Source organism: Coregonus lavaretus (genome assembly GCF_964263955.1).
Source record: "Coregonus lavaretus genome assembly, chromosome: 2".
Classification (NCBI taxonomy): Eukaryota; Metazoa; Chordata; class Actinopteri; order Salmoniformes; family Salmonidae; genus Coregonus; species Coregonus lavaretus.
Window position 1 is genome coordinate 30,133,377 of NC_139989.1, and position 18,800 is coordinate 30,152,176.

At 41.5% G+C, this 18,800-nt stretch overlaps 1 protein-coding gene across 1 annotated transcript in view; it reads left to right on the forward strand.

The window, feature by feature from the left end:
- LOC311143377 (transient receptor potential cation channel subfamily M member 4-like) overlaps positions 1-18,800 on the forward strand; it is a 98,989-nt gene that overhangs the window by 72,113 nt on the left and 8,076 nt on the right. The window contains exons 18-20 of the mRNA XM_084179213.1: positions 41-320; positions 13,624-13,739; positions 16,798-16,930. Coding sequence (XP_084035339.1) covers positions 41-320; positions 13,624-13,739; positions 16,798-16,930 — 529 coding nt within the window. The remainder of the gene's footprint in view (positions 1-40; positions 321-13,623; positions 13,740-16,797; positions 16,931-18,800) is intronic.

Consider the following 18,800-nt stretch of genomic DNA (forward strand, 5'->3'; position numbering starts at 1 on the left):
GCACACACACTAAGTAATTATTCCCATTTTGTCCTCTCAGGGAAGAGGATGTCGAGGAATATGCTGCTCTAAGGGCCAATCTGAAAAGTGCCCCCTCCTCCAATCCCAAGAGGCCCTTCGTACTGCTGCGCTGGAGGGAGTTCTGGTTTGCGCCCGTCACCTCGTTCCTAGGCAACGTGCTGATGTACTTCCTGTTCCTCGGCCTGTTTGCTTATATCCTATTGTTGGACTTCAAGCCACCGCCCCCACACGGCCCGTCCACCTTAGAGTTTGTCCTCTACTTCTGGGTCTTCACCATGGTCTGTGAGGAGTTTCGACAGGTAGGACGCATCACATGTAAACAAACACGCAAACACACACTCAAATACACACAGACAAATACAAAAAATGTACAGGCAAGAACCTATACAGTCACCTCTAAATGTATTGGTACCAGTGATAAAGATGAGCATAATAAATAATATAAATACCAAGATATATTGGATGGTCAAAATATTTGAAAAGTATATTATTTTATACTAATACAATTTATCAGAAAAATTGATTTTGTTTAACAAGTAAAACATTATCTAAAAAAGATAGGTGTCAAAATTATTGGCACCCCTAAAGATTCTTATGAATAAAATTATACAAAATGTATTTACATTTACATTATATTTTAGTCATTTAGCAGACGCTCTTATCCAGAGCAACTTACAGGAGCAATTAGGGTTGCTCAAGGGCACCTCAGCAGATTTTTCACCTAGTCGGCTCGGGGATTCGAGCCATTCCAAGACATTTAAATGTTTCCCCTTAAACCACTCGAGTGTTGCTTTAGCAGTATGCTTAGGGTCATTGCTGGAAGGGGAACCTCCGTCCCAGTCTCAAATCTCTGGAAGACTGAAACAGGTTTCCCTCAAGAATTTCCCTGTATTTAGTGCCATCCATCATTCCTTCAATTCTGACCAGTTTCCCAGTCCCTGCCGATGGAAAAACATCCCCACAGCATGATGCTGCCACCACCATGCTTCACTGTGGGGATGGTGTTCTCGGGGTGATGAGAGGTGTTGGGTTTGCACCAGACATAGAGTTTTCCTTGATGGCCAAAAAGCTCAATTTTAGTCTCATCTGATCAGAGTACCTTCTTCCATATGTTTGGGGAGTCTCCCACATGCCTTTTGGCGAACACCAAACGTGTTTGCTTATTTTTTTCTTTAAGCAATGGCTTTTTTCTGGCCACTCTTCCGTATAGCCCAGCTCTGTGGAGTGTACGGCTTAAAGTGGTCCTATGGACATATACTCCCATCTCTGCTGTGGCGCTTTTCAGCTCCTTCAGGGTTATCTTTGGTCTCTTTGTTGCCTCTCTGATTAATGCCCTCCTTGCCTGGTCTGTGAGTTTTGGTGGGCGGCCCTCTCTTGGCAGGTTTGATGTGGTGCCATATTCTTTCCATAAAAAAAAAAATGGATTTAATGGTGCTCCGTGGGATGTTCAAAGTTTCAGATATTTTTTTATAACCCAACCCTGATCTGTACTTCTCCACAACTTTGTCCCTGACCTGTTTGGAGAGCTCCTTGGTCTTCATGGTGCCGCTTGCTTGGTGGTGCCCCTTGCTTAGTGGTGTTGCAGACTCTGTGGCCTTTCAGAACAGGTGTATATATACTGAGATTATGTGACACTTAGATTGCACACAGGTGGACTTTATTTAACTAATTATGTGACTTCTGAAGGTAATTGGTTGCACCAGATCTTATTTAGGGGCTTCATAGCAAAGGGGGTGAATACATACAGTGGGGAAAAAAAGTATTTAGTCAGCCACCAATTGTGCAAGTTCTCCCACTTAAAAAGATGAGAGAGGCCTGTAATTTTCATCATAGGTACACGTCAACTATGACAGACAAAATGAGAGAAAAAATCCAGAAAATCACGTTGTAGGATTTTTAATACATTTATTTGCAAATTATGGTGGAAAAAAGTATTTGGTCACCTACAAACAAGCAAGATTTCTGGCTCTCACAGACCTGTAACTTCTTCTTTAAGAGGCTCCTCTGTCCTCCACTCGTTACCTGTATTAATGGCACCTGTTTGAACTTGTTATCAGTATAAAAGACACCTGTCCACAACCTCAAACAGTCACACTCTAAACTCCAGTATGGCCAAGACCAAAGAGCTGTCAAAGGACACCAGAAACAAAATTGTAGACCTGCACCAGGCTGGGAAGACTGAATCTGCAATAGGTAAGCAGCTTGGTTTGAAGAAATCAACTGTGGGAGCAATTATTAGGAAATGGAAGACATACAAGACCACTGATAATCTCCCTCGATCTGGGGCTCCACGCAAGATCTCACCCCGTGGGGTCAAAATGATCACAAGAACGGTGAGCAAAAATCCCAGAACCACACGGGGGGGGACCTAGTGAATGACCTGCAGAGAGCTGGGACCAAAGTAACAAAGCCTACCATCAGTAACACACTATGCCGCCAGGGACTCAAATCCTGCAGTGCCAGACGTGTCCCCCTGCTTAAGCCAGTACATGTCCAGGCCCGTCTGAAGTTTGCTAGAGTGCATTTGGATGATCCAGAAGAGGATTGGGAGAATGTCATATGGTCAGATGAAACCAATGACCTGTGTCATTGCCAACAAAGGGTATATAACAAAGTATTGAGAAACTTTTGTTATTGACCAAATACTTATTTTCCACCATAATTTGCAAATAAATTCATTAAAAATCCTACAATGTGATTTTCTGGATATTTTTTTCTCATTTTGTCTGTCATAGTTGACGTGTACCTATGATGGAAATTACAGGCCTCTCTCATCTTTTTAAGTGGGAGAACTTGCACAATTGGTGGCTGACTAAATACTTTTTTCCCCCACTGTATGCACGCACCACTTTTCCGTTATTAATTGTTTTGAATTTTTTGAAACAAGTGATTTTTTTTCATTTCACTTCACCAATTTGGACTATTTTGTGAATGTCCATTACAGGAAATCCAAATAAAAATCCATTTAAATTACAGTTTGTAATTCAACAAAATATATTGTGGCCTTTTCATGCCTTTCTGTTTCACTGGGCTATAAAAATTAGGTAACACTCATGTAAAATAAATGTGTCATTCATCACCATGGCAAAGAACTCACAAATGAAAAGAGACATGGCTGTTGACTTTCATAAATTAGGCAATGGGTACAAGACACTACTGAAAAACGAAATATAATACTTACCACTATAAGGGCAAAAATTAAGAAGTTTAAAACCACTGGAACAGTGGTTAACTTGCCTGGTAGAGGACCCAAGTGTATTTTCCCCACGCACAGTAAGGAAGATGGTTCAGGAGGTAAAGAAAAGTCCAAGGGTCCAAGTTGGAGAATTACAGAACTTGGTCGCATCTTGGGAAGGTTGCCATAAAAAAAGCCGTTATTAAGAGCAACCAACAAATGTAAGCACAGAAGGGAAAGGGGATACCTAGTCAGTTGCACAACTGAATGTATTCAACCGAAAAATTGTAACCATTCTAATTTTATCCGACTAAGGGCGAAGTATCTATTTGACTATCATTACGTACAACTGAAATAAAGTATATCCTTGCTTACCACGGCAAATCTACTGTGGCAATATACCGGACAGATGGAAGACAAAGGTGACCACCTGTGCTAATTAGCTATATAGCGTGCTCGAACACCTTTGTGTAAGCATAACTGGGGAGGAAGTGTAGTTCGTCAACTGGAGGCACACACAGCGTATGGATCTGTGCAAATCTGCTACAGTAAGTGTATAATTTTTATTTGAAAGATTATTTCTCGCTGATATGAAAGATAAGGGCCAAAACCGTTTCACAAGCGATTATTATTTACATTTCTAAACGTTAAAACACAGCGTCGGAATTGTAGATAACATGGTCAAGCCATTGGTGACGCTAACTGCTGAAAACACCATGGAGAGAAGGGTTTCTTTAGTTTGAATGTAAGGAATTTTTGTTAGATTTTTATTTACATTTTTGTAACCAGAACAATGACATAAATTGATTATTTTTCTACGTGAATCAAACTCTGGACATTGGATTTGTAGGTGTCAAGACTAACATTTCACCACTCTCCATTGTGGCTGAAGCATTAAGATGGAAATTGTATTGGGACAATTATATTAGACAATTTAGTCACTACATTTAGTCAAACAACTTCGCTGGAAAATACTTCGATGGAATTGGAAAACTGGATTGTTTGTAAAGACGCGCAACAAAGGAACAAAGGACTGACGCGGCCTCCTAAGACTACAGCGGAGAACATACGCACTTAGATATGTAAAGTAACAAGCGCACAAACTGTTGGATTGATTAATAAATAAGTCAGAGTGTTGATGGCTACATTTATCATGCATTCAAAGCAATGGAAAGTTTGCTATTGGAGTGACTTATTTGGACAAAGGATTGAATGCACAGAACTCTATTTCCAATCTCCGCTGCCTAATTAATTGAAGTGTGAAGATTAACAATATAACGAGACTGTTAAAGGAGCACAGCGCTGTGCATCAGAACGCTTATTGATGCATGTTCATTCTTGCATATTGAAATGGGAAGGATTGGGAAATGTAGATATTATGGTGATAGCCTATGGAATATGGCTGAAGTAAATTTTACTGCAGTGGAGGCTGGTGGGAGGAGCTATAGGAGGACTGGCTCATTGTAATGGCTGGAATGAAATAAATGGAACGGTATCAAACATATGGAAACCACGTTTGACTCTGTTCCATTAATTCCATTCCAGCCATTACAATGAGCTAGTCCTCCTATAGCTCCTCCCACCAGCCTCCTCTGCACTGCAGATAGCATTGTCAATGGGGGCGACATGGAGCTATTGGAGGGGCCTTAGCAGGAAAGGCCTTGGAGGAGAAAGTTTCCCAAACTGCAACATATTAAGACATTTCTTTGTACTGTGTCCAAATGGATTTCAGGTGCATCCCCAGCACCAGAGAAACCTGATGAATACACTGATGAGAAGGATGAACCTACTGACAGTGTGTCCCAAACGTCCAGCCAAAAGTCAAACAGGAGTTTACGCTCAGGTTTATCCTCCACATCCTCAGCCTGAATTCAAGCAGAGGCTGAAAGAGCAGCATTAGTAACAAAGGCTGCTGCACTCAAGTTCAAACACCATCTAGAGCAGGGATGGGCAACTTGTGTTGTAGAAAATTATCCTTATACTTCTTTAAAACATCTAAGTACTTCCAGTTTTTGTAGAATCAAGATAGACTTTATTACACAAGCAATAGAGCCGAGCTGGTCTGCAGAGCAACTAACTTCCCAACACTCAGCCCTCAGTATATATTCAGTTCTATTCCTGTTCATTTTACATACTTTTTAGCTTAATCCCTCGCTATTTAGTTCCTCCAACATTGTTTCCAAGTCTTCTCCTTTTGACCGCTCCGCCCACTTTCTTAGTTTATGATAGTGGCAAAATCTGACTTCTCCTCCTTCTACTTATTCAGTCTCCTCCTCCTATGTATTCAGTTTGGAAACAATAGTGGCGGGACCAAGCCCTGTAGGCCCACGGATCAATTTCCCCCGCAAAAATAAGTTAGGGTCTCAACTTACTGCTGAGGGTTAGAATAGTAGAGTACGGAATTTGGTTGTGCATCAGCAGTTTTTCTCTTAGGTCAGTCACTGATAGTCACTCAATTAGCCCCTGTCAGCATTCTTTTATTTTTTTAAGGTAAGTCTCCTTGGCCAGCTATCTAAACTTGTAGTAATCATGGTCAAATTACCGACCGGGGGCCCCCCTTTGATCAACAAAAAAAAAAACTGCAGGAAATTAGCTGTAAAACTGCACGTTTTTCAATCCGCCCCATGGCAAAATGTGTAGAATTTAGGGTTGTGATGGTAGGCCTACACATATTCATACCGAACAGTTCGGTACGGGGACCTCGGTTCGGTCCACACTGTGAACCTGAATAAATACATACAAAAATTAAAACACTAGGACTATAGGCTATGCCTACCCTGTGTTGTATGCCTCTTGAGTAAATCTGAGCTGAAAACCATTTCAGGCTATTCCGTTAAAACAACTACAGCCTATGCACACATTATAATCAACCTTCAAATCTTAATTGGCGCATTTCAAACTGTTATTTTGTGAGGCGCAGCCGGGAACTAGTTCTGTACAATGCCTAGTGGTGGGGGTCGATAAACCAGGAGGATTCTACATTGTTGTGTTTGTTGATTAACTTTTACAACACAAAATAACCAAGCAGGACGCAGGAGTACCGTTTCAATAAGTTTAGTGAAAGTCAAGCTCTTTACTGGTTCAGACGCTGTGGTAGGTTATGAGTTCGTGTAGGATAATGTTTCTCTTCACAGGTTGAAGTATGAACTGACAAAGCTTGGCGTTGTGGTGATGCTGCAATCACTTGTGGATCGTCCACTTAACTTGCAGTAGTAGTAGTTCATCCAGGAGTTATAGCAGGTGCAGGTGCGAAGGTCACATCTGGCAGGTGTCCACTTGCGATGTCCTCTGTAGTCCTTGGCAAGTTTCTTCTACTTCCAACTGTTGTGTCCCCCCCCCACCCCCCCTCCTTTTTGGTTTTGTGTGATGTGTTCATCCATCATAGCTCGTAGTGCATTCTTCAGGCTTTGTACGTCTGGCCACTTTGAACACGCGTCAACAATCACAAGGAATGTTGTGCCCACGAAAGGTCCCGCAAAGGCTATGTGGATCCTTGACATCCAGAGCAACGCATGGCAAGCTGCTCAATCTGTTGATCTATTCCTGGCCACCATACAAAACGTCTGGCGTTTTGACTTCATCTTCACGACTCCAAAATGTCCTACATGGAGCTCTTCCAAGACCTTGGTTCGCAACTTGGGTGGTATGATAACTCTTAAGCCCCACATGATACCAGTGTCCAGTGTCAGTTCGTCCCGGTATTGATAGTACTGAGCAAACTGAAACTTCTGTTGTGTATTCTGGCCATATTGTGTTGCGGAATTCACCTGAGACAGAGTAGGGCCTTAGCCCCACCCATATCTTTAAGGATTCATGTGAGGCCATGTGCTAAACAGTGTGTAGTTTAGTAAACAACCAAAGATTTGGAGACTTAAAGTGGTAAAAGTAGTAGCCTACAATAAGGAAAAAATCCAGGTAAAAATAAACTTTATCTAATCCTTGGCCTATATCCTAATCTGACTTTGGTGCAGGTCATGTTCTTCACAATGCAAATAGTCCGGGTAGCCATTTCATTAGCCGGTCAGGAGTCTTATGGCTTGGGGGTAGAAGCTGTTGAGAAGCCTTTTGGACCTAGACTTGGCGCTCCGGTACTGCTTGCTGTGCGGTAGCAGAGAGAACAGTCTATGACTAGGGTGGCTGGAGTCTTTGGAGATTTGCAGGGCCTTCCTCTGACACCGCCTGGTATAGAGGTCCTGGATGGCAGGAAGCTTGGCCCCAGTGATGTACTGGGCCGTACGCACTACCATCTGTAGTGCCTTGCGGTCGGAGGCCGAGCAGTTGCCATACCAGGCGGTGATGCAACTAGTCAGGATGCTCTCGATGGTGCAGCAGTAGAACAATCATAGCTAGCGGGAAGGTTCCTGTCTTTTTCTTTGGCTAAACCAACTAGGCTCGTAATTTAACAATTTCATTTCTATTTACGGATGGAATATAAGTTTGTTATTAAGGCACATGAAATTTCACATGTTCCAGAAGTCATTTCTGCATTTTTATAAAAGACGTATGTTTACGTTCCATTAAGAAGTAGTGATGTGCGACATACGCCAAATGTCCTGAAACAAGTCGCATATTTTCAAGCATAGTGGTGTCTGCATCATGTTATGTGTATACTTGTAATCGTTAAGGACTGGGTAGTTTTTCAGGATAAAAAATTAAGTAATGGAGCTAAGCACAGACAAAATCCTAGAGGAAAACCTGACTCAATCTGCTTTCCGCCAGACACTGGTAGATTAATTCACCTTTCAGCAGGACAATAACCTAAAACACAAGGCCAAATCTACACTGGAGTTTCTTACCAAGGAGACAGTGAATGTTCCTGAGTGGCCGAGTTACAGTTTTGACTAAAATGTATGGCAAGACTTGAAAATGGTTATCTAGCAATGATCAACAACCGGTTTGACAGAGCTTAAAGAATTTTGAAAAGAATAATGGGCAAATGTTGCACAATCCAGGTGTGGAAAGCTATTAGAGACTTACCCAGAAAGACTCACAGTTGTAATCACTGCCAAAGGTGCTTCTACAAAGTATTGACTCAGGGGTGTGAATACTAATGTTAATGATTTTCTGTATTTCATTTTCAATAAATGTGCAAACATTTCTAAAAACATGTTTTCACTTTGTCATTATGGGGTATTGTGTGTAGAAGGGTGAGAAAATACATTTAGGCTGTAACAACAAAATGTGGAATAAGTCAAGGGGTATGAATACTTTCTGAAGGCACTGTATAACTTGGAATAAAGTGACAGATAGTAAACAGTAGCAGCAGCGTACAGTACGTTATATTGTATATTTCTATGTTTCAAAATCATAATGAAGTCATGTACAGTGGGGAAAAAAAGTATTTAGTCAGCCACCAATTGTGCAAGTTCTCCCACTTAAAAAGATGAGAGAGGCCTGTAATTTTCACCATAGGTACACGTCAACTATGACAGACAAAATGAGGAAAAATAATCCTGAAAATCACGTTGTAGGATTTTTAATGAATTTATTTGCAAATTATGGTGGAAAATAAGTATTTGGTCAATAACAAAAGTTTCTCAATACTTTGTATATACCCTTTGTTGGCAATGACACAGGTCAAACGTTTTCTGTAAGTCTTCACAAGGTTTTCACACACTGTTGCTGGTATTTTGGCCCATTCCTCCATGCTAATCTCCTCTAGAGCAGTGATGTTTTGGGGCTGTCGCTGGGCAACACAGACTTTCAACTCCCTCCAAAGATTTTCTATGGGGTTGAGATCTGGAGACTGGCTAGGCCACTCCAGGACCTTGAAATGCTTCTTACGAAGCCACTCCTTCGTTGCCCGGGCGGTGTGTTTGGGATCTCACGATACATGGCCCCATTCATTCTTTCCTTTACACGGATCAGTCGTCCTGGTCCCTTTGCAGAAAAACAGCCCCAAAGCATGATGTTTCCACCCCCATGCTTCACAGTAGGTATGGTGTTATTTGGATGCAACTCAGCATTCTTTGTCCTCCAAACACGACGAGTTGAGTTTTTACCAAAAAGTTATATTTTGGTTTCATCTGACCATATGACATTCTCCCAATCCTCTTCTGGATCATCCAAATGCACTCTAGCAAACTTCAGACGGGCCTGGACATGTACTGGCTTAAGCGGGGGGACACGTCTGGCACTGCAGGATTTGAGTCCCTGGCGGCGTAGTGTGTTACTGATGGTAGGCTTTGTTACTTTGGTCCCAGCTCTCTGCAGGTCATTCACTAGGTCCCCCCGTGTGGTTCTGGGATTTTTGCTCACCGTTCTTGTGATCATTTTGACCCCACGGGGTGAGATCTTGCGTGGAGCCCCAGATCGAGGGAGATTATCAGTGGTCTTGTATGTCTTCCATTTCCTAATAATTGCTCCCACAGTTGATTTCTTCAAACCAAGCTGCTTACCTATTGCAGATTCAGTCTTCCCAGCCTGGTGCAGGTCTACAATTTTTGTTTCTGGTGTCCTTTGACAGCTCTTTGGTCTTGGCCATAGTGGAGTTTGGAGTGTGACTGTTTGAGGTTGTGGACAGGTGTCTTTTATACTGATAACAAGTTCAAACAGGTGCCATTAATACAGGTAATGAGTTGAGGACAGAGGAGCCTCTTAAAGAAGAAGTTACAGGTCTGTGAGAGCCAGAAATCGTGCTTGTTTGTAGGTGACCAAATACTTATTTTCCACCATAATTTGCAAATAAATTCATTAAAAATCCTACAATGTGATTTTCAGGAAAAAAAAATCTCAATTTGTCTGTCATAGTTGATGTGTACCTATGATGAAAATTACAGGCCTCTCTCATCTTTTTAAGTGGGAGAACTTGCACAATTGGTGGCTGACAATACTTTTTTCCCCCACTGTATGTGTGTGATTTCCACTAATCTTCACTTCTACAGTCTGAAAGGGAAAACCATTAAAAGGCCTACTTACAGTAGTGAGTTCATACATTTTAGTGCTGGTCCCCCGTGGGAATCGAACCCACAACCCTGGTGTTGCAAACGCCATGCTCTACCAACTGAGCCACACGGCTCAAATCACTTGCAATATGGTTTTGGAAAAATAAAACATGTACAATGTACAGTGCGTTAAGAAAGTATTCATACCCTTTGACTTATTCCCCATTTTGTTGTGTTACAGCCTGAATTCAAAATGGCTTAAATGAATCCACACACAATACCCCATAATAACAAAGTGAAAACATGTATTTAGACATTTTTGCAAATTTATTGAAAATGAAATACAGAAATATCTAATTTACATACACTACCGGCCAAAGGTTTTAGAACACCTACTCATTCAAGGGTTTTTCTTTATTTGTAGTATTTTCTACATTGTAGAATAATAGTGAAGACATCAAAACTATGAAAAAACACATATGGAAAGATGTAGTAACCAAAAAAGTGTTAAACAAATCAAAATACATTTTATATTTGAGATTCTTCAAATAGCCACCCTTTGCCTTGATGACAGCTTTGCACAAAACAGAAATACCTTATTTACGTAAGTATTCAGACCCTTTGCTATGAGACTCGAAATTGAGCTCAAGGTGCATCCTGTTTCCATTGATCATCCTTGAGATGTTTCTACAACTTGATTGGAGTCCACCTGTGGTAAATTCAATTGATTGGACATGATTTGGAAAGGCACACACATACGTTCTGAAGGCACTGTATGTGTGTGATTGCCACTAATCTTCTGTGAAGTATGTGTACCCCTCATCTACAGGCTGAAGGGGAATACAGTTCAAAGGCATACAGCAGGGGTTGGCAACAGGACAGGGTCCAAAAAGACTGTAAAATCACCAGGAATTCACCCAAAAATTAGTATTCCCACAAAAAAAAATAATTGAGAGCGATATTATGGTCATTGGTTTTGTATGCGTCAAGACAAATATTTTGCCAATCTCCATTGTGGCTAAAGGATTAGGATGAAAATTGTATTGGGACAATTATATTGGACAATTTAGTCACTACAGCCGTTATCCTCGCTAGTGGAGGGTGCACAAATTATTGAAAACAGGGACCTGTGCCAATCATTTCACACCTATATTTTTGAAATTTTGTTGTATTACTTGTTAAACAAAATCTCTTGCTCAAAAAATCCTATAGGATTCCCCAAAAAAATCCAATAGAAAATCATATCAGATTTTGAAACCTATCCTATAGGATAAAACCCTAGACTATATTTTAACTCCTATGGGATTCTATCCTATAGGATTTTATCATATAGAATCCCATAAGAGTCCAATAGCAATGGTTAAAAAATCTGATAGGATTTCTCTATTGGTCATACTGCAAATTAACATGCAGCCTTGAATCACTCCATATTGGGATGGTGTGTTGAAGAGGTTGAGAACCTCATGGAATTATCACTGGTGTAGGCAAATATATAGAGATTGTGCTCTGGAGACATGGGAGAGAGGCGTTTCTCAGTTTACTGGTCTTTAATCTTGATTGCGGTTTAACGTGTTCAAGTTTCTGTCCCATATTTAGCTGTGAGATGTCCAATAAAGCTGTGTTTATCCAATTGTATACCCATACAATGTGGTCTGAAATAACAATGAATAGAATTATATCAATACTATGATTTGACAGGTTATAATAAGTAGGCAGGGCAAACAAACGGTCTGCTGCACAGTCACTATAGAAGGTCTTTCTAGAGCGCCCGGTTAAATTGTGCAAAAGATAATTGTTTTACTTTGTAAATGGTTAAACTAGTGAGATGCGTATACTATCAGCCTAAATTGAAATGTTGATTTATTTTTACATATTCGATTATTTTATATTGCGCACATTTCCTGTACGTGGACAGTATGTGTTACTACATTACATGTTTTAACCACATCGAATTGAGGGTAATTGCACATCCTTTTTACCTCAGATTAGTGATGTTATTATAAACGTTTATAGTAATGACAATAACAACATCGATTGCTTAAAAACAGATCAATATCATTGTTGATTTTGTCATACGTGCTGGCGGTCTTACATGCTGACTAGACCGGGCGCGCAAGTGTGCCATCGCGCGCATGTTGATTTTGTCCACCCACAACAGACACGATCAGGACACGCAGGTTGAAATATCAAAATGAACTCTGAACCAACTATATTAATTTGGGGTCGAAAAGCATTAAACATTTATGGCAATTTAACTAGCTAGCTTGCTGTTGTTAGCTAATTTGTCCTGGGATATAAACTTTGGGTTGTTATTTTACCTGAAATGCACAAGGTCCTCTGCTCCGACAATTAATCCACAGATAAAAGGGTAAACCAAGTTAATTTCTAGTAATCTCTCCTCCTTCAGGCTTCTTCTTCTTCTTTGGACTTTATATGGCAGTTGGCAACCAACTTTAATGTGCATTACCACCACCAACTGGACTGGAGTGTGGACCTCAGTTCATCTTTCAATCACCCACGAGGGTATATGCTCCTAAAAACCAATGAGGAGATGGGAGAGGCGGGACTTGCAGCGCATCAAGTGTCACAAATAGAACCAAGTTCTATTTTAGCATCTGGCTTCGCAGACGCGTGCAAGCAGTGTAGCTGCAATGATTGAATAACATCTATGTGTACATTTATTTGCAATACATTTGTGGTCAGGATGTTAAGATGTAGAATTCTACTATCATTTTCAAACTGAAATGGCAGGGAAAATTCGGCGCGCTCTGTATAAAATTGTTGTCCTTACACCTATACATGGATTTGAGCGTCAAACTATCACTCAAATAACAGCCAACAGTCACTGTTGATATTCTATGGTGGGTCGTGATTTGTTGAAAATAAATAACAAAGCAACTGATTTGTTTCCTTCCACGTTTCGGCAGCCTCCCAAAACTTCCATTCGACATTCTATTATTTAGATTACTGTCTTCAGCAAATGATCTTCTAACCAGTGATATTAAATATTTTCTCAGATTCAGTGTTGCCTTTGAACAGTGTTCGTTTAAACAGTGCATACATCACAAACGTTTGCATCACTCCAAAATGAAGCTGGTTGTCTTCAGCATGTTGTCCTCTAATGAGTGTCCAGTAGGATTCCAATAGGATTCTGATAGAGGTGATTCTATTGGACTTATTTTTTCCTATTGGAAATAAAAAGTAATCATATTGGATCCTATAAGATTCTCGCAGTCTTATAGAATTTTGTGTCACCTCTATCAGAATCCTATTGGACAATTATTTTTCCTATTGGAAATAGAAATGTAATCCGATTGGATCCTATAAGATTTTGTCATCCCAATCAGAATCCTATTTTATACCTTTTGATTTTTTTAGCATAGAATATAGCTCAGTATTTGTATTATTTATTTTATACAGTCTTTTTTACTCAGCTTTATCAAGGGTACCAATCATTTTGTAGGTGACTGTAGATAATGAATAACCATCATCTCTCTCACACACACACACTTCCCCCTCTCTCTCTCTTTCTCTCTTCATCAGACATTCTTCAGTGGCAGCACCACTTTATATCAGAGAATGAAGCTCTACATCGAGGACATGTGGAATAAATGTGACATCACGGCCATCTCACTCTTTGCGCTGGGAATGTGCTGCAGGTGTTTGTATATATATTTTTTAATATATTTTTTATTTCACCTTTATTTAACCAGGTAAGCCAGTTGAGAACAAGTTCTCATTTACAACTGCGACCTAGCCAAGATAAAGCAAAGCAGTGCGATAAAAACAACAACACAGAGTTACATATGGGGTAAAACAAAACATAAAGTCAAAAATACAACAGAAAATATATATACAGTGTGTGCAAATGTAGCAAGTTATGGAGGTAAGGCAATAAATAGGCTATAGTGCAAAATAATTACAATTAATATTAACACTGGAATGATAGATGTGCAAGAGATGATATTGGGGTGCAAATGAGCAAAATAAATAACAATATGGGGATGAGGTAGTTGGATGGGCTAAGTTCAGATGGGCTGTGTACAGGTGCAGTGATCGGTAAGCTGCTCTGACAACTGATGCTTAAAGTGAGTGAGGGAGATAAGAGTCTCCAGCTTCAGAGATTTTTGCAATTCGTTCCAGTCATTGGCAGCAGAGAACTGGAAGGAATGGCGGCCAAAGGAGGTGTTGGCTTTGGGGATGACCAGTGAGATATACCTGCTGGAGCGCATACTACGGGTGGGTGTTGCTATGGTGACCAATGAGCTAAGATAAGGCGGGGATTTGCATAGCAGTGATTTATAGATGGCCTGGAGCCAGTGGGTTTGGCGACGAATATGTAGTGAGGACCAGCCAACAAGAGCGTACAGGTCACAGTGGTGGGTAGTATATGGGGCTTTGGTGACAAAACGGATGGCACTGTGATAGACTACATCCAATTTGCTGAGTACAGTGTTGGAGGCTATTTTGTAAATGACATCGCCGAAGTCAAGGATCGGTAGGATAGTCAGTTTTACGAGGGCATGTTTGGCAGCATGAGTGAAGGAGGCTTTGTTGCGAAATAGGAAGCCGATTCTAGATTTAACTTTGGATTGGAGATTCTTAATGTGAGTCTGGAAGGAGAGTTTACAGTCTAACCAGACACCTAGGTATTTGTAGTTGTCCACATACTCTAGGTCAGACCCGTCGAGAGTAGTGATTCTAGTCGGGTGGGCGGGTGCCAGCAGCGTTCGATTGAAGAGCATGCATTTAGTTTTACTAGTGTTTAAGAGCAGTTGGAGGCTACTGAAGAAGTGTTGTATGGCATTGAAGCTCGTTTGGAGGTTTGTTAACACAGTGTCCAATGAAGGGCCAGATGTATACAAAATGGTGTCGTCTGCGTAGAGGTGGATCTGAGAGTCACCAGCAGCAAGAGCGACATCATTGATATACACGGAGAAAAGAGTCGGCCCAAGAATTGAACCCTGTGGCACCCCCATAGAGACTGCCATAGGTCCAGACAACAGGCCCTCCGATTTGACACATTGAACTCTATCTGAGAAGTAGTTGGTGAACCAGGCGAGACAGTCATTTGAGAAACCAAGGCTATTTAGTCTGCCAATAAGAATGCGGTGGTTGACAGTCGAAAGCCTTGGCCAGGTCAATGAAGACGGCTGCACAGTACTGTCTATTATCGATCGCGGTTATAATATCGTTTAGGACCTTGAGCGTGGCTGAGGTGCACCCATGACCAGCTCGGAAACCGGATTGCATAGCGGAGAAGGTACGGTGGGATTCGAAATGTTCGGTGATCTGTTTGTTAACTTGGCTTTCAAAAACTTTCGAAAGGCAGGGCAGGATGGATATAGGTCTGTAACAGTTTGGATCTAGAGTGTCACCCCCTTTGAAGAGGGGGATAACCGTGGCAGCTTTCCAATCTCTGGGGATCTCAGACGTTACGAAAGAGAGGTTGAACAGGCTAGTAATAGGGGTTGCGACAATTTCGGCGGCTAGTTTTAGAAAGAAAGGGTCCAGATTGTCTAGCCCAGATGATTTGTAGGGGTCCAGATTTTGCAGCTCTTTCAGAACATCAGCTGTCTGAATTTGTGTGAAGGAGAAGCGGGGGGCGGGGGCATGGGCAAGTTGCAGCGGAGGGTGCAGAGCTGGTGGCCGGCGTAGTGGTAGCCAGGTGGAAAGCATGGCCAGCCGTAGCAAAATGCTTGTTGAAATTCTCGATTATTGTAGATTTATCGGTGGTGATAGTGTTTCCTAGCCTTAGTGCAGTGGGAAGCTGGGAGGAAGTGCTCTTATTCTCCATGGACTTTACAGTGTCCCAAAACTTTTTGGAGTTAGTGCTACAGGATGCAAATTTCTGTTTGAAAAAGTTAGCCTTTGCTTTCCTAACTGCTTGTGTATATTGGTTCCTAACTTCCCTGTAAAGTTGCATATCGCGGGGGCTATTTGATGCTAATGCATTTAGATGTACACTGACTATACAAAACATTAAGAACATTAAGCTCTTTCCATGACAGACTGATCAGGTGAATGCTATGATCCCTTATTGATGTCACTTGTTAAATCCACTTCAATCAGTATAGATGAAGGGGAGACAGGTTAAAGAAGGATTTTTAAATTTTGAGACAATTGAGACATGATTGTGTATGTGTGCCATTCAGTGGGAGAATGGGCAAGACAAAATATTGAAGTGCCTTTGAACGGGGTATGGTAGTAGGTGCCAGGCGCACCGGTTTGTGTCAAGAACTGCAACGCTATTGGGTTTTTCACGCTCAACAGTTTCCTGTGTGTATCAAGAATGATTCACTACCCAAAGGACATCCAGCCAACTTGACACAACTGTGGGAAGCATTGGAGTCAACATGGGTCAGCATCCCTGTGGAATGCTTTCGACACCTTGTAGAGTCCATGCCCCTACGAATTGAGGCTGTTCTGAGGGCAAAAGGGGGAGGGGTGCAACATGTGTTTATGTTTCTGTGTGTCGATGTAAACAATACTTTTTATTTCTATTATTATTTTAAATGTATGTAGTTCTGTCCTTGAGCTGTTCTTGTCTATTAATGTAACGTATTATGTCATATCTTATGTTTTGTATATGGACCCCAGGAAGAGTAGCAGCTGCATCAGCAACAGCTAATGGGTATCCTAATAAATAAATACATATATGGATTGTGTGTGTGTGTGTCCCTGTGACTATAACCAGGCATTTGTTGTGTGTTCTAGAATGTTCCCGTGGTCCTATGAGTTTGGCCGTGCTGTGTTGGCTGTGGACTACATGGTGTTTACCCTCCGTCTCATCCACATCTTCGCCATCCACAAACAGCTGGGACCCAAGATCATCATTGTTGAGAAAATGGTGAGGGCTTTCTAAAGTAAAATAGAAAACCCTGTGCACTGCAGTGCGTCTAAATAGTAGACTTAGACATTGCGTCGTTGTATCTGTCTCATTATGGCGTCTGTGAGAGCATGGACAGAGCTATTGAGGCCATCTACATTTTAAAGGAGTCCATTTTCTTCTTCTACTACTTCTATGAGTTGGCAAACAAACTGAAAGGGTGCCAAAGATGGTGGATAAATTAAGATGAACGACTCCACCATTTAGATTTTTCCTGTCTGTGTAAGTGGATGTTCCCTCTCTCGCGTGAGAATGCTTTCCTGCGTGAGCTCACGGTTCCTCTATAATCTCTGGGATGCTCACACAAGAGAGGGAATAGCTGGATTTGGTCTACTTAGTGTCCCCTCCCCACTCTGCTCGCCCCACCCGTCCTGCCCCGACATATGAGATGTAGACCAAAGCGGCCCTGCCCCGATCAGAAAAAATAAGGGAGTGGGATGTCTCGCTTTATCTACTGTCTCTGAAGGTACATACTGCCACCTAGAGTGTGTTGTTAGAACAGGTATAAAGCCAATGTTTGCGATTTATTGCCACCTGCAGTTATGGAATGTTTGCTCATACAGTTGAAGTCGGAAGTTTACATGCACTTAGGTTGGAGTCATTAAAAGTAATTTTTCAACCACTCCACAAATATCTTGTTAACAAACTATAGTTTTGGCAAGTCGGTTAGGACATCTACTTTGTGCATGACACAAGTAATTTTTCCAACAATTGTTTACAGACCGATTATTTCACTTATAATTCACTGTATCAAAATTCCAGTGGGTCAGAAGTTTACATACACTAAGTTGACTGTGCCTTTAAACAGCTTGGAAAATACCAGAAAATGATGTCATGGCTTTAGAAGCTTCTGACATCATTTGAGTCAATTGGAGGTGTACCTGTGGATGTATTTCAAGGCCTACCTTCAAACTCAGTGCCTCATGGGAAAATCAAAAGAAATCAGCCAAGACCTCCACAAGTCTGGTTCATCCTTGGGAGCAATTTCCAAACCCTGAAGGTACCACGTTCATCTGTACAAACAATAGTACGCAAGTATAAACACCATGGGACCACGCAGCCGTCATACTGCTCAGGAAGGAGACGCATTCTGTCTCCTAGAGATGAATGTACTTTGGTGCGAAAAGTGCTAATCAATCCCAGAACAACAGCAAAAGGACCATTTGAAGATGCTGGAGGAAACAGGTACAAAAGTATCTATATCCACAGTAAAATGAGTCCTATATCGACATAACCTGAAAGGCCGCTCAGCAAGGAAGAAGCCACTGCTCCAAAACCGCCATAAAAAAGCCAGACTACGGTTTGCAACTGCACATGGGGACAAAGATCGTACTTTTTGGAGAAATGTGGTCTGATGAAACAAAAATAGAACTGTTTGGCCATAATGACCATCGTTATGTTTGGAGGAAAAAGGGGGTCGCTTGCAAGCCGAAGAACACCATCCCAACCGTGAAGCACGGGGCTGGCAGCATCATGCTGTGGGGGTACTTTGCTGCAGGAGGGACTGGTGCACTTCACAAAATAGAATACATTATTAGGAAAGACAATTATGTAGAGATATTGAAGCAACATCTCAAGACATCAGTCAGGAAGTTAAAGCTTGGTCGTAAATGGGTCTTCCAAATGGACAATGACCCCAAGCATACTTCCAAAGTTGTGGCAAAATGGCTTAAGGACAACAAAGTCAAGGTATTGGAGTGGCCATCACAAAGCCCCGACCTCAATCCTATAGAACATTTGTGGGCAGAACTGAAAAAGCGTGTGCGAGCAAGGAGGCCTACCATCCTGATTCAGTTACACCAGCTCTGTCAGGAGGAAGGGGCCAAAATTC